The sequence below is a fragment of the Bos indicus x Bos taurus genome, chromosome 13 (genome assembly GCF_003369695.1).
Source record: "Bos indicus x Bos taurus breed Angus x Brahman F1 hybrid chromosome 13, Bos_hybrid_MaternalHap_v2.0, whole genome shotgun sequence".
NCBI lineage: Eukaryota > Metazoa > Chordata > Mammalia > Artiodactyla > Bovidae > Bos > Bos indicus x Bos taurus.
In genome coordinates this window covers 80970238-80986434 of record NC_040088.1, presented here as the reverse complement: position 1 = coordinate 80986434, position 16197 = coordinate 80970238, and the positions used below count along the sequence as shown (strand labels likewise).

The following is a 16197-nucleotide window of genomic DNA, read 5'->3' as shown; positions in this document are numbered from 1 at the left end:
ACTCTTCTCGACCCCATGGACTGCAGCCCTCCAGGCTCCCCCTCCCTGGGATTCTCCAGGCAGGAGCACTGGAGTGGGTGCCGTCGCCTTCTCCAATGCATGAAAGTGAAAAGTGAACGTGAAGTCGCTCAGTCGTGTCCGAGTCTTCGCGACCCCGTGGACTGCAGCCCTCCAGGCTCCCCCTCCCTGGGGTTCTCCAGGCAGGAGCACTGGAGCGGGCACCGTCGCCGTCTCCGTTAGCAGCAGCAGCAGCAGCAGCACTCATTTACCTTTGAACTGTTCCCGATGCTGATATTGTCACTCCAGCTAGGAATGACATTGCTCAGGGGCAATAGATCTGTCTTTTAATTGTGAAGCCATACTGCATTTGTTAAGATCTGGGAAAGCAGTAGGTACTCAACAAAATGCATGCTATTAGATCGACTTTCTTTGATATTGACACATATATGAGTTTTTATATACAGAATATGGCTTCCCCAATGGCTGAGTGGGTAAAGAATCTGCCTGCAATGCAGGAGAGAGACACAGGAGACGTGGATTTGATCCCTGGGTTGGGAAGATCCCCTGGAGGAGGAAATGGCAACCCACTTCAGTATTCTTATCTGGAAAGTCCCATGGACAGCAGAGCCTAGAGGGCTACAGTTCAAAGACTTGCAAGAGTCGGACAGGATTGTGCATATACAATATACACACATACATGAGACAGGAGATTACATGACAAAGATACATTGTTTTTCCTTGTAAAATCATCACTGACTTACCAAAGACAACTGCTTCTAGAATCAAAGCTGTAACACAGATGAAATGGAGGTAATGTTTTGGAAATTATTAATGTGTTTTTTTTTTCTTTTTCCATTTCCTTATTTATGATCTTCTCACCAATCAGGCCAAGACTTGTGGAGTGTGGTTTGGGGTGGGACTCCCTCAAATTGGATTGCTCCAGAGGGAATGTTAGAGAAAGCTGGTGTAACAGAGAGATGATTTTTCTCAATTGCTTTGGCATACCAAGAGTCATACTCAGATGCTTCAGATCATGTAATTTCCATGTGGTATAAAGAAGAGTGCCCTGGGAATTCACTCACAGTCCAGTGGTTAGGACTTGGCACTTTCATCGCTGGGGCCTGGGTTCAACCACTCCTCAGGGAACTAAGATCCTGCAAGCCACATGGTGTGGCAAAAACAAAGAGAGCGGCCTATGGCCCTGGTAACTGGTCCATAATTCTTGTTGCCCTATCGTAAAAGGCATCTCCAGTTTTGACAAGTGAAAACCCTTATAGCCCATCACTATTAGCCCAGGATTATTTGCAGAAGAGGACAAAGAACAGTGACTTATATCAGGCCCCAGTTCTTTGTTATACATCACTTCTAACCACTTCAAGCTTTAAAAATATCTGAGCAGCATACACCCCCACACAAACAAGGGAGAGAAGGCACATGCATCTATGTTCAGAGGTAACAGTAAACATATTCAATAACCAGATTCATCTAGACCATTCAGCATCTAGACATTAAGCTGAGCACATTTCTGGAGTTATCCTGAGGCCATCGCCATCTTTAATGAGGCAAAAGGAGTCCTGGTACAGGGTTGGGCTCAAGGGGATAATACTCCAGTGAATGGAAACAGTGGCTATTAACCAACAAGCATGAGAATATTGCAACATTTTAACAATAGCTATAGATAAGGGGCTTCCCTAGTATCTCAGCTGGTAAAGAATCCACCTGCAATGCAGGAGACTCTGGTTTGATTCCTGGGTCAGGAAGATCCCCTGGAGAAGGGATAGGTTACTCACTCCAGTATTCTTGGGCTTCCCTTGTGGCTCAGATGGTAAAGAATTGCCAGCAATGTGGGAGACCTGGGTTAGTTGGGAAGATCCCCTGGAGGAGGGCATGGCAACCCAGTCCAATGTTCTTGCCTGGAGAATCCCCACGGATAGAGGAACCTGGTGGGCTACAGTCCATGGGGTCGCAAAAAGTTGGACACAACTGAGCAATTAAGCACAACATAGATAAGGTGGCTCAGGGGTAAAGAATCCTTTTGCCAATGCAGGAGATGTGAAAGTGGGTTCAATCCCTGGGTCGGGATGCTCCCCTGGAGAAGGAAATGGCAACCCACTCCAGTATTCTTGCCAGGAAAATCCCATGGATGGAGGAGCCTGGTGGGCTACAGGCCATGGGATCACAAAGAGTCAGAAACAACTGAGTGCCTGAGCATGTGTGCATAGATACAGTGGTGAAACCCCATTGCACACCAGCCTTGGGTGTGCCCAACATGGCCTCAGTGGAGAGATGGCACAGTAGAGCGGGTGGAAATGAACTTGAGGCAATGCTACTGGCTTCCATCATGGCCTCTGCGTGGTGTGCAGGGGTCTAGAAGCTTCTCTCCTCCAGATCTTAGTGAAGGAATGGGGAAGCACCCAGCACAAGCCTATGGTTGACAGGAGGGCCAGTCCCAAGGATAGCTTTCAAGACTTGAGGGAAGAGGGACTTCCCTGGTGACCCAGTGGCTAGGACTACACGCTCCCAGTGGAGGGGGCCTGGATTCCATCCCTAGTCAGGGAACTAGATCCCACACACTACACTGAAAAACATCCCATGTGCTACAACTTAAAAGGATACCTCAGGCTGCAGTGAAGATAGAAGATCCTGAGTGCTACAACTAAGACCCAGGCAAACAAATGCACATCAAATATCGTGTAAAATATTGCGGAGAAGCCTTCCTGGAAAGTCCAGCAGCTGATGGGACCAGTTAACGCTGGTCCCACTGGTCACTGGCCCAGATAGCAGAAGAGCATGTTACGATAAGGCAGGGACCATCAAGACACGAGAAGATGGATTGTGTCTCCTTCATCCCGAGGTCCCATAACCCCCATTTGTCTCCATTCTGAGGAGGATAGGGGTGGGAGGTGTAAAGAAGGAACAGGTGGTAGCCAAATCTGAAAGACAGGTTTGAAAGGTATCAGTTTAACCTTACTGTGGTTGAACTTGATAGACAATGTTTAAATTGTATAAGCAGACTAAATTTAATAAACTGAATTAAAATAGAATTTAAAAATAGCCACTGGGGCTTTATGAACAAGTCACAATTAATTGTAAGAAAGAGAGAAGCTATATAATTGTGTGTGTGTGTGTGTGTGTGTAGTTATTTCCAAAGCTCAAGCATGAGTAAATTTGCAACTCTATTACACAGATAGGAGAGCAGGGACAATTTTGCCAATATATTTTGTTTGCCTGTAAATTTAAGAAACCTGAATGATTAAGGAGGTGAATGTATCAACATTCTGGTATTGGCAGTTTTAATTTCAGTATCTCTAGTGTGGTTTTCTTTTCACAGACATTAAAAGAAGATACCAAACCCGAGAGACTAATAATTATCTCCTTGGAAAAATGTAAGATCAGAAATTGAAACTCAACATTCGGAAGCCAGTCCTGTTCTTCTGTTGTAGGAGTATAAGCGCTTTTGCATGATTTTTTTTTTTTTAACTCATCCAAGTACATAAAAGAGACAATTTTCTGAAAGAACATAATTGCACACAACATTCATCCAAATAAATCTGCAAGTAGATAATGAAAATTCAAGTAATGAGTATAATAAAGCACTGTAGGCAGTTCTTAAAAGCAAATCACAGAGACTTTAGGCTGAGCCTTAGTTTAGATAGGATTGTACAATGCAGGTACTTAGGAAACCACGTATATCTTACGAAAAGAACTGAAGTGAGCATGTTGCCCACCCCCAAACAGGAGATGTAGCTGGTTCCACACGGGCCAGACAAGGAACTGGAGCTTAGAACTCAGACAAAGCTGCCACTTAAATCTGAGCTCTTATCCTTATCAGTGCATTCCGGCTAGGAGTCAGAAAGTGTTAGTCGCTCAGTCATGTCCAACTCTTTGGGACCCCATGGACTCTAACCTGCCAGGCTCTCTGTCCATGGGATTCTCCAGGCAAGAATACTGGAGTGGGTTGCCATGCCCTTCTCCAGGGGATCTTCCTGACCCAGGGATCAAACCTGGGTGTCCTATAATGCAGGCAGATTCTTTACTGTCTGAGACACCAATCAGGGCCCCACAAAAACTTGCAAGAGGGGGAGCAAAAGAGACTCTACCCATAATATAAATTTAAAACAGAATGTAAAACCCTTGTTTTTGAATTGTATGGGCTCTAAAGAACCGCTGCATCTGCTCCAGGTTTTGCTAAGGCAGAAAGATGGATGCTTTTGTCCTTTGTTCCTGGGTGCTTCCTACAAGGCAATGGTACTCATATCATCAGCTGGAGATTTCTCAGAGATGCACCCAGCCTGACTGAATCAGAATGTTCAAGACAAGGGCCCAGGAATTTTTTGTGAAGGTCTCCAGGGGTTTTAATGGTCACTGAAGTCTGAGAACCTCTGTTTTAAAAAGAGCAATGACCCATGAACAAAGGAACTGAGAGAAGTAATAGAAGGAGCCAGACTGATGATGATGGCTCTAGCTGAAGGCCTGCTTTCTCAGCAGCCAAAGCCTAGAGGAGAGGGAAGGCATTGCAGCAGCTGAGCTGCAAAGGCCTGGAAGCCCCAGGCAGCCCCTCTGCCTTCCGATGGAGCTCAGAGCATGGTAGTAACTTGCCCTAGACTGTACAACAGTATTAGTGAAAACTCAACCCTGGGGTCTCCTGACTTTCCATGCTGTGCTCCCTGCATTAGAAAATGGGAGCATTTGCATCTGTCTCAGAGACTATTGGAAAGGAATGAATGTAAGCAAGCTATCTAACATGCCTGAGTCTCTGTTTAAGAAGAGCTTTTGGGAGATCATATTCAGGTCTTCTTCTAAAGGTAAAATTCTAACAATTTGAGGATCCAGGAAAATAATACCAAAGAATTAAGTGAGCTGGTGGAGACACTGTAAAATGAGGAGCATATGCCCTTGCTGAAGAGACACTGATAATCAGCTGATTGTCAGGGGCCCCCGCAGGGGACTTGTGGAACATTCACAGGGTTCTGGTTGCCAGTCTAGCCCCCCTTACTTATCCTTTAACCCTCGCTTCAAATCCTATAGGGGAAAGGGAACAAACATATATGCTATTTCTGGCTCTATGTTAGCTTGGGCCCCTCCTCCCCGAGAAGAAAACACTGAGATAAGGATATAGTGTAAGTCATGTACTGGGGAGACACAGGAATCACTCTCAGTGAAATGGAGAAATAGAACAGGGAAGGGAAGGCAGTCATTCGAGGACTAATCAGCAAGCAGCTACCACCTTGGGAATGAGAGCTCAATGTTGAGGGCGTCTGGGAGACCGCGTATGATGCGTCCCCAGGGCTGGTCCATCCAAGGACGAGACAACTCAGGTATCATACATCAATCCCCATCACTTTTCCAGGGCTGCCTCTGGGGACTGTGGAGGCTAATTCCTTTGGAATTTCTAGCTTGCTTTGTACTGGAAGAGCAGACTACAGTGTCCAGAGAAAGTCCCCAAGCAAAGAGACGCACGTGGTGGCATTTGAAGGTGGAGTTAGTGAGGGCTGACGTGGCATCATGTGAGTGGGGCACCAGCAACATTTGCACCATGATGCTATTCACCCCCATCACACCACCCCCATGACTGCCACGTGTGAAGTCAGGCACAGTGTTTTTAAGTGAGAGAGGAATCTGAAATTTCGTGTGACATTTCCTAATTCTTAAAGCGTGGCAGCCAATTTATATTAAAAAGACTACAAAGATCACTAGTAAATGTCTCTTTTTAATAGATGCATTCATTGGGCTTAGGAAGATATGGGTTTGATTTCTATTTCAGCCAATGAATTTGATAAAAGTTAGTCACTCACTGTCTAGTGACCCCTAAGTATCATCTCTTAAATGCAAACCCCAGGCCAAGGAAAAATCACGGATGAATTTACTCAACTTTTAACTGCAAGGGTTGGGCGGGGATTGCCTTCATTTTGGGCACCTACCTTGTACCTGGTTTCTCTCTTATGGCTTTATACTAATTACTTCATGTAATTCTTAAGACCACTCTATGTTATTTATTTTCCTTTTCAAACCTCAAACATCACTCCTTAAACACCCCTGCTTAACACAAATTAGTGACTCACTAGATATTATTTATATCATGGACAAATAGTGAACAATTTATTTTTAGTTGATAACAAATAATTTCCCTTGTAGTCTCTGAGGAGGCCAGAAAGGATTCATCCTCTTAAACGTGAGCAATTCACTGTTTTTTTTTTTTTTTTTTACTTTCTTTATTGGCGGATAACTGCTTTATAATATTCTGCTGGATTCTGCCGTACCTTGATATGAATCAGCCACAGGGTACACACAGCTTCTCCCTTCTGAACCTCCCACCCTTCTTCTTCCCCACCCCACCCCTCTGTGTTGTCACAGAGCACTGGGTTGGGCTCCCTGGGTCCCACAACAAATTCTCACTTGCTATCTATTTTACATATGGTCATGTATATGTTTCCATGCTCTTCTCTCAACTTTTCCCACATTTTGAAATGTATATAGGTTCATGGAGGTTGCAAAGAAAGGTGCATCCAGTTCTCCCTATATATTAGCATCTTATACACTATGGAGGGCTTCCCTGGTGGCTCAGAGGTTAAAGTATCTGCCTGCAATGCGGGAGACCCGGGTTCGATCCCTGTATCAGGAAGATCCCCTGGAGAAGGAAATGGCAACCCACTCCAGTATTCTTGCCTGGAGTATCCCATGGACGGAGGAGCCTGGCAGGCTACAGTTCATGGGGTCGCAAAGAGTCGGACACAGCTGAGCGACTTCACTCACTCACTTCGAATACACTATGGCACAATATCAACACCAAGAAATTGATGGAAAGTCCATAGAGCTTGCTCAGATTTCACTAGTTATATATGAACTCACTTGTGTATGTTGTGTGGTGTGTGTGTGTGTCTGTGTGTGTACTCTGCGATTTTATCACATTGTAGTCTTATACAACTACTATCACAGATTGATAACCAACAGTAACATCACCATAAAATGATGATGCTACCTCTTTATAGCACACACTCCCAATCTGTAACCCTGGCAACCACTAATTTGCTGTACATCTCCATATTTATGTTACTTCACAAATGTTACATAAGTGGAATTATTCACTGTGTATCCTTTTGAGTCTGACTTTGTTTCACTCAGTGTAATTTCCTTGAGGTTCATCCAAATTCATGAATGTGTCACTCATTCATTCCTCTTTTTCCTTTGGGTAGTATTCCCTAGTATAAACACACCACAGGTTATTTAGCCATTATTCACCTTCAGAATGGAGAAGGCAATGGCAGCCCACTCCAGTACTCTTGCCTGGAAAATCCCATGGACAGAGGAGCCTGGTAGGCTGCAATCCATGGGGTCGCAGAAAGTCAGATACGACTAAGCGACTTCACTTTCACTTTTCACTTTCATGCATTGGAGAAGGAAATGGCAACCCACTCCAGTGTTCTTGCCTGGAGAATCCCAGGGACAGTGGAGCCTGGTGGGCTGCCGTCTCTGGGGTTGCACAGAGTTGGACATGACTGAAGTGACTTAGCATCAGCAGCACCTTCAGAAGGACATTTGCCTATTTTCTAGTTTGGGGCTATGACGACTAAAAGTGCCATAAACATTTGTGTGCAAGCTTATATGTGGAAATAAGTTTCCATTTCTTTGGAATATATGCCTAAGAGTGAGACTGCTGTCACATAGTAGCAAGTCCATTTTTAGTTTTGAAAGTAACTGCTAATCATTTGTCAAGAGTGGCTCTACATTTACATTTGCACCAGCAGTGTATGAACCAGTGGTGTTATCACTACTTTTCATTTTAGCTGCTCTTAGAGGTGTGTAATGATATCTCATAGTTTTAATTTGCAGTTCTGTCAGGACTGATGATGCTGAATATCTCACAACAGGAAGAGAATCCAGCATACCTGTGTGATAGACAATATTTCCAAAATTGCCAACAACAATACTGTCCCTGAGATCTTCTTATCATGTGATTCAATTCTCCTCCCACTCAGGAGGGTTTTATGTTTCTTCCCCCAGAATCTGGAAGGGCTATGATCATGGTGGAAGAGACACTATGAGACTCTGAGGTCATAAAAATGCCATGCTCCCATCCTGTTTTCTTGGGACACTCACTCACGGACCCCAGCCCCCATGCTGTGAGGAAGGCTACGTGGAGAAGCCCGATGGTAGGATGCTAGAGGACAGTCCCAGCTAAGTGTGCAGTCACCAGTCAGTGCACGTACCTGACGTGTGCCCGAAGAAAACGTACAGATGTTTCCATCTGACAAGTCCCTACACTGAGCCCAGCCAACTCTCAGAGCCAAGCGAGAATGCTAAAATGACTTTTCACTTAAAATCACATGATTCATTATTATGACAATAAACAGATATGTCTTCTGCACTATTGCTGCGTCGCTTCAGTCGTGTCCGACTCTGTGCGACCCCATGGACTGCAGCCTACCAGGCTTCTCCGTCCGTGGGATTCTCCAGGCAAGAACACTGGAGTGGGTTGCCATTTCTTTCTCCAATGCATGAAAGTGGAAAGTGAAAGTGAAGTCCCTCAGTCATGTCTGACTCTTATCGACTCCATGGACTGCAGCCTACCAGGCTCCTCCATCCATGGGATTTTCCAGGCAGGAGTACTGGAGTGGGGTGCCAATAGAATGCTATAAAAACTCCAATATGTTAGTATACATTATACTCTCAGCCTTTTCCTGGAGTAGTCACACTCCCTCTCTGCTCTCTTTTTTAAGAAACAAAGTTTCCTTTCTCTGTAGTAAGTGGAGTCAATAGGGAGCCCTGTTCTGAAATTTTGATGAACTCACTCTGGCCAACACAGAGAGCCAGGCTCCGCCCCACATGCTGTGCTTCCTCTTCCGGGACTGCGCTCAGTCCTGACGGCCACAGGCTCCGCTCCCTGAGGAGTCTCCGTTGTCACCATCCCCTGCAGAGGGGCCTTCTCTGACAGCCTCTGCAGACTCTCTACTGTCCACCCTCCTTACTGGCTTAAATCAACAATTCATAGAAAACTTAGAATGTATCACCTTGCCTGTCTGGTGGTGATTTTATTTGTATGTTTATCTATCTGTTTATGATCACACCCTGATATCAGGGCTTCCCTGATAGCTCAGTTAGAAAAGAATCTGCCTGCAATGCAAGAGACCCTGGTTTGATTCGTGGGTCAGGAAGATCCCCTGGAGAAGGGATAGGCTACCCACTTCAGTCTTCTTGGGTTTCCCTGGTGGCTCAGCTGGTAAAGAATCCGCCTGCAATGCAGGAGACCTGGGTTTGATCCCTGGGTTGGGAAGATCCCCTGGAGCAGGGAAAGGCTACCCACTCCAGTATTCTGGCCTGGAGAATTCCATAGACTGTATAGTCCATGGGGTCATAAAGAGTCGGACATGATTGAGCGACTTTGACTTTATGATCACACCCCTAGATGCTTAGAATAAACTGAATGAAATTAGTGATTTTGCTTTACTCATCCTTAGGACCTTGCACAGAGTTGGACATGACTGAAGCAATTTAACATGCATGCATGCATATATAAAACACACATATATACATGGAAATATGGAAAATGGGATTCTGGGTGGTCTTTATTTTATCCTTTATACTTTCCTGTATTTGTTGGATTTTCTGCAATAAATCAACAGTTTTTTTTTTTTTAAATGAAGAAAAGCTGTAGTGCTTGGGAAAGTTCTTCTGGTTACCCTCTGATCATTCCTGGGCAATTCTGATGTGACGTGGATGTTTTCCATGTGAGTGAGGATGCTGGGTGGTAAAAGACAGGTGCATTAAGGGGACACTGGCTCCATTCATCTAGGGGCTATTACATCTGGTGGGAGTTTAGGGAGATTGTTGTTTAGTCGCTACGTTGCATCCCATTCTTTTTGTGACTTCATGGAAAGGTCCTAAGTAGCAAAACTTCAAAACTCTTCTAACTAAGTCTTCCTGGGAACATCAACCCATTCCTTCCATGGCTGTTGTTCTATGGTGTTTTGTACCCTGGTGTGGCTGATAAGTTTCAAGTGAATTCTCTGGGTAGGTTGCAGTGATGGGAAATGCAGAAATCTGAGCCTAGAGATACACCAGTGTGGTGGATATCTTCCATTCATCCTTCTAGATCTAGGTCCTCCCTTCTCTGAGCCCTGGGAGGTCAACTTCTGTTGACCCATTGATGGCTTCCAACTGGACTCAGTCAATGCACGGCTCCGGTGGGAGCCTAGAAGGAAGGAGCAGAGTGAGGCTGGGTTATTTTTGGCCCAGCTCCCAAGCTGCAGGTTCTCTGTGGGTCTGGGTTCCAATGAGGCTCAGAGCTCTTGCCAGGCAGCCCTCTTCCTGCAACAATCTCTACTTCCAGATTCCAGTCCTGAGTTCTGCACCTTACCTCTTCAGGCATGGAGTAGCAAGATCAGTGTTCCATCCTAGAGAACTGCCCTGGTCCTCATGACACTTCCTTTTGACTGATCTACCAATACCTTTATTAAACTCTCCCAAAGGACTTCCCAGGTGGCACTAGTGGTAAAGAACCCACCTGCCAATGCAGGAGACATAAGAGACACAGGTTCAAACCCTGGGTAAGGGAGATTCCCTGGAGGAGGGCATGGCAACCCACTCCAGTTTTCTTGCCTGGAGAACCCCATGGATGGAGGAGCCTGGTGGGTTACAGTCCATGGGGTTGCAAAGAGTCAAACACGACTGAAGTGACTTAACACACACACACACACACACACACACACACACACACACACACACAAAGTACTGGAATTTGTCATCTGCAGGTACTCTTAGTGATACTGCAGACATGAATAGGGTGGACACATCCTAGAAAAGACATTTTTACCCCACCAACAAAAATAAGCATGTAGCAGGAAAATAAAAGTCCTTTCCATATTATTACTTTCCATGCTTATTGTTAAGTGGAAAATTATCCTTCAAATTCAGTTCACAGATAATTCTGATTAACAGGATGACACAGAGGATGGTGATTTCCTTTTTGTAAGCCTTCTGGGAAGTGTTGTAGGTGACTTATGGACAATCAGAATTATGAGAAAGTGCTCTTGGGAAGATAATACCCGTGACAGATGAAGTGACAGAGCAAACTGGGGAGGGACCAAACCTGAAAACCTTACCCGGCCATCGCTTGTCAGCAGGATGGAGTCACTCTTTATGTCCCTGTGGATCACTCCTTGGTTGTGAAGGTAGGAGAGAGCTCTCAGAACGGACAGACAGACAGTAGCTATCTGCTCTTCATTCATTCTAGAAAGGAAATCACATTGAAGGAGCTAGGTCAGGTTTAAGACCATCTTTGAAATGATCAAGAGAGGTAGCTCCCTTGAGTTCCAGTGAACCAGTCCACGCTCCCCAGTCCGTGTCTGGAAAACCTACAGGGAAGGAAAAGGACGTCTTTGGGACCTGATTCCCAGAACCTAAGGCTTAACCCTAACGATGACAGGCGCCAAGTATAAACTGAACGAAAGGGAGCCCCACTGGCTAGTCTTTGGGTCATTAGAGCAAATGTACTTCCTTGGACTCTTACAGGTAATTCCCCAGGTACTGACACACCGCCAGGGTCCGGTAGAGAGGATGCACTGAATGGAGCTATATTAGTTCCAGGAATGGTTCCTAGGTGATCTCGAGGAAGTCCTTTAATGTCCTTGGGTCTCTTTTTCCTCATCTTGGACATGGGCATGACCATGGTTCTCTTCTTGGGCTTCCCTTGTGGCTCAGCTGGTAAATAATCTGCCTGCAATGTGGGAGACCTGGGTTTGATCCCTGGGTTGGGAAGATCCCCAGGAGAAGGCAAAGGCTACCCACTCTAGTATTCTGGCCTGGAGAATTCCATGGGCTATATAGTCCGTGCGGTTTCAAAGAGTTGGACACAACTGACTGACTTTCACTTTCACAGTTCTCTTCAGGCTTCCCTGGTGGCTCAGATGGTAAATAACCCACCTGCAATGTGGGTAAACCTGGGTTCGATCCCTGGGTTGGGAAGAGCCCTGGAGGAGGGCATGGCAAGCCACTCCTGTATTCTGGCCTGGAGAATTCCATGTACAGAGGAGCCTGGTGACTACAGTCCATAGGGCTGCAGAGTGACTGAGCACGCACGCATGCGCACACGCACGTGCGCACACACACTGTCTGTCTGTGTCTATATTCATGTAGGGTTGCTGTGGCCTCTGGCTATCCTAATAGGAATCTGCCAGCTGAAATGCTGGTGATAAATGCTCAGTGTCTTCCCTAGCGTCGTTTTGTTTTCAGGCGGTCTACCGCTGACTCAGAGCTGTAGGCGGTCGTGACTGAAACACTGCCTCATTACAGTGGAGAAAGAGCAGAAACTCTGCCCTCACATGGGTTCCCAATGCTTTCTTGCTATCTTGCTTCCCCTCTATTGTTGCTCATCTGGATTCACTTTTGATTTGGATGCCATTTCAGTGACATCTCATATAGCGCCTTCATGACGATCCTTTCAATTCTTTGGCATTTTATCTACCAGAAGAGCAAACTTAAAGTTTCCTAAATGTACATAATTTTTTTTTTTACATATGTGTTCCTTTGAACCTTGCTTTTCCAAGCATGATCCAGGAACTAACAGCATTAGCATTGCCTGGGGGCTCCTTAGAATGCAAAGTATCACTCTCTTCACTACTGAATCAGGATCTGCTTTTTAATAAGATCCATGGGTAATTTGTATGCATATTAAAATTTGAGAAGCCCTGTTTTAGCACATACTCTTTCATTTGCTTTCAATGCCCTTTTCTTCCCACTTGCCTTCTTAGTAAACTCCTATGCATCTCTCAAAACCCATCTTGGACATTGCTGTATTTCAAAAATACTTCTTGACTCTAGTAAAGATATTCAGGTATTCTTCTATGCTACTCATGTACAGCTTTCTGATTCTGCACAGGTGTTATAGTTTATTTATTTTGTACCCCCAGCATTTAGGAAAGAGTCTGGCACATAAAAAGTGATTAATATATACTTGATGAAATGACCACAACTGGCATATCAGAGAAGCAAGTAGCTGAGGCAACAGGGGCAATTAACCATTGTTACTTGCAAGGCGATTTGAAACAGAATTGAAGACTCTGTCTCTCTCTCTCTTTTATGTAGTTTATTGTTAAAACTACATAAAACTTTGCTCTTTCACCTGCCCCTGCCTTTCCCAGATACCCTTGGTAGTATCAAGACATAGCAATGGCCTAGCAACTCAGAAGAATGAAACTCAGTTTTAGAAATCTTCATTGGGATGGGAAATTCTATTATTTGTCACTTAAACTGAATTCTCAGCAGCTTGCTGATTTAAAATCAACAAGTATCAGTGAACTCCTAGAGGGCAGGGAGAATGTGAATTGAATGAATGAACTATACATACATGATATTGTAATAGGCACCTGGGAATACAGAAGTAAGGGAAGTCATTTCTCTGCCTTCAAAGTGCTTACAACTTATAAAGAGTTCATAGACGTAGTTACTAAGGTCTTACCCTGGGGAAGAATAATAAGCATCTTGAATTATTTGTCTGGATAATAAGAAACTTACCTGGTATGAGTAACGATGTCTGTCAAGGCACCACCTTCTAGGAATTCCATGACCACCCAGAGCTCATCACTAACAAGGTAGCTGTTGTACATATCAACCACGTTGTCATGGTGATAATCCCGCATTATCACAACCTGGGCAAAATGGAAAGACGTTATTTGATTTAGGAAGGTGAAATTAAGCTTTTTGTTTTCTTGTGACTACATCTGGGCTGTGAGTTTAATGATGGAGAAGTAATGATGGGGAGGGAGAGATAGATTCAGATAAAGGGGCAGCGCTGAGAGTTGCTGGTAGGAATGGAGATCACGTTAGCAAAGTCAGAGAAAACAGCAGGTCAGTGGGGCTTGGGAAGAATCAAGAATAAAGACAGGCAGAACCATAGAAGGGTCTCCATTGACAAGAGTGAGGTTAGTTGACTATTCTGGGGGATGTGATCAGATTTCTCATGGGTTGCTCTTAAAACCCACTGTGCATACTCTGTTAACTGGGCAAAAGGGTCACCAACGCAAAGTAACTGAGTCTCATAAATGAATGAAAATCACGGTCATTAGGGTTTGGGCCACATGAGACCAATTTCACTTCTTGGGAGGTCTGTGTTGAGTCTGAAAGAGTTTGGGCTGAATACAAAGGACAAGTCTTGAAGATAAAAACATTAGGATTTAAGCATAAAAAGGTCAACTTGTGTCTGCTTGCTAGAGAGAGCATCCAGGAATTCCTGTCCTGGGCCTGCTTGTGGTGACACTTTCAGAATCAGTATTGAATAATAAATTATACAGTTATTTATCTAAGTTTGTTTGTCCTGTCTCTTCTGGCACTGCAATTTGGAAATAAGTTCCAGAAATCAGGAGCTGTGGATCAGGAAGAAGCTGAGCCCCACTGACCTGGTGCTGTCTGTGAGATCTGGAGGGTGGGAAAGAAATGAACGCCTATGGGAGGTAGAAATGCACGGAGCTACTGGTGGCTTCACATGAAGCCCCACAGCAGAAGGTTCAAAGTCACAGCTGAGGGCACAGTTACAGCTGTATGAACCTGCTGTCTGACTGGGGCTAGTCACATAAACTGAGTCCAGGTTTCCTTGTTGCTAAAGTGGAGATAACATCTTTCTGTCACCTGACCAATGCTTAGCACAGAGGGTGACCCACAGGAGGAACTTCCTAAAGAGGCAGCCATATAGGCACAGAAAAAAGGATGCCGCTTTGTATTTACATTTTTAGCATTCTCTAATGTCATAAAATGTACAAGGGCTATTTCTAAAATGGGAAAGAAATGTTACAGAGGACAGAAGGATTGACCCAAACACACCATCTACCTCATTGAAAAGCAGCTCTCGCCTCTGCTGCTTCCGGAGGTCCATTTTCTTCACTGCGACTTGTTTCCCTGTGTGTTTCTCTGTGGCGATGCACACAATGCCGGTCGACCCCTCCCCAATTTTGATAAAGTTGTCCAAGTATTCCCTGGGGTCTCCTGGGCTGACCACCAGCTGCAAGGCAGCCCGGAACTGTTCGTGGGACACCCTGGAGGGCTGCTGGTCTGAGGAGGAGCCCCAGCTGGGTGGAGGGTAGGTGCTAGATGAGATGCTGAGAGAGCTCAGGTAAGAAGCTGTGGAGATGTACTGTGAGCTGGTCTGCAGGGAGGGGTGGTGGTACAGGGTGGCTTTGTGGTACCCAGATGGGTACTGGTGGCTGCTTGAGGAATAGCCTGCTTTGCTTTGACTCTGAGGTAGTTTGCTGGGACCCCTGGGGTAGGTGTCGGACCCTGACAGTGGAGGGCTGAGGACCATCTGTGCTTGATCATAATCCACCTGGAAAGACAGACATAGATGGAGAAATTCACATGCTGTACTTGAACATCACAACCATCACACAGCTGGTCCAAATGATGAGCACCACTTTTCACAACCTGCTCGGGGGAAAGGCTTACCTTGTAAAGTCCTGGGATGTCTGCTCCCACCCTTTATCTGCCCTCCAACTTCCCCATCCAGCCTCTTTCTTTCTCCTTCCCTATTAAAATCCCCAGAAGCAGACTCTGAGACCTGGATTAGAATGCAAGTAATAGGAGGTGATCCCTGGACTTATGAAGTGAGACAGGAATGGGGGAAAAGTCAATAAATTGTGAATCATAAAGTATAATGCTTAGTTTTAGGTGTTAACTTGGCTATACATGGAGCCCCATTGTTTGCTCAAACACCAGTCTAGATATCACTGTGGAGGCAATTTTCAGATGTGATTAACATTTAAATCAGTAGACTTTGAGTAGAACAGATTACCCTACAAAATGTGGGTGGGCCATATCAAATCAGTTGACAGTTTTAAGAGAAAGGATTGAGTTTAAAGAGGAAGATTTTTGCACCTACATGGCCCTTTGGCTCAAGTCTCTATCAATTCTTGCTGGAATTTCTAACCCCCACAATTGCATGAGTCAGTTTCTTAAAATCTCTTCCTCTTTTTGTATGCATGCATGCACACACATGCATCTCCTGTTGGTTCTGTTTCTCTGGTGAACTCTAACATACACAGCAAGATACCACTGATGTAACTGGAACTTAATCCCACTAGGAAAGTTCAAACCTGGAAGACTATGTAGGACACACACTTTAAAATTGTCCCATCTCAGGGCAGAGAGTTAAGGTATTCAGGTACCAAATCTGCTTACCATCAGCTCCTTGGGATATGAATTCTCTGGCACTTT

The 16197-nt window shown here is 45.0% G+C and overlaps 1 protein-coding gene across 2 annotated transcripts in view; it reads right to left on the bottom strand.

The window, feature by feature from the left end:
* PAK5 (p21 (RAC1) activated kinase 5) overlaps positions 1-16197 on the bottom strand; it is a 426783-nt gene that overhangs the window by 11717 nt on the left and 398869 nt on the right. For both annotated transcript variants that reach the window (XM_027560315.1, XM_027560316.1), the window contains exons 5-7: positions 14819-15310; positions 13510-13643; positions 11100-11226 (exon numbers count right to left, since the gene is read on the bottom strand). In XM_027560315.1, coding sequence (XP_027416116.1) covers positions 11100-11226; positions 13510-13643; positions 14819-15310 — 753 coding nt within the window. The remainder of the gene's footprint in view (positions 1-11099; positions 11227-13509; positions 13644-14818; positions 15311-16197) is intronic.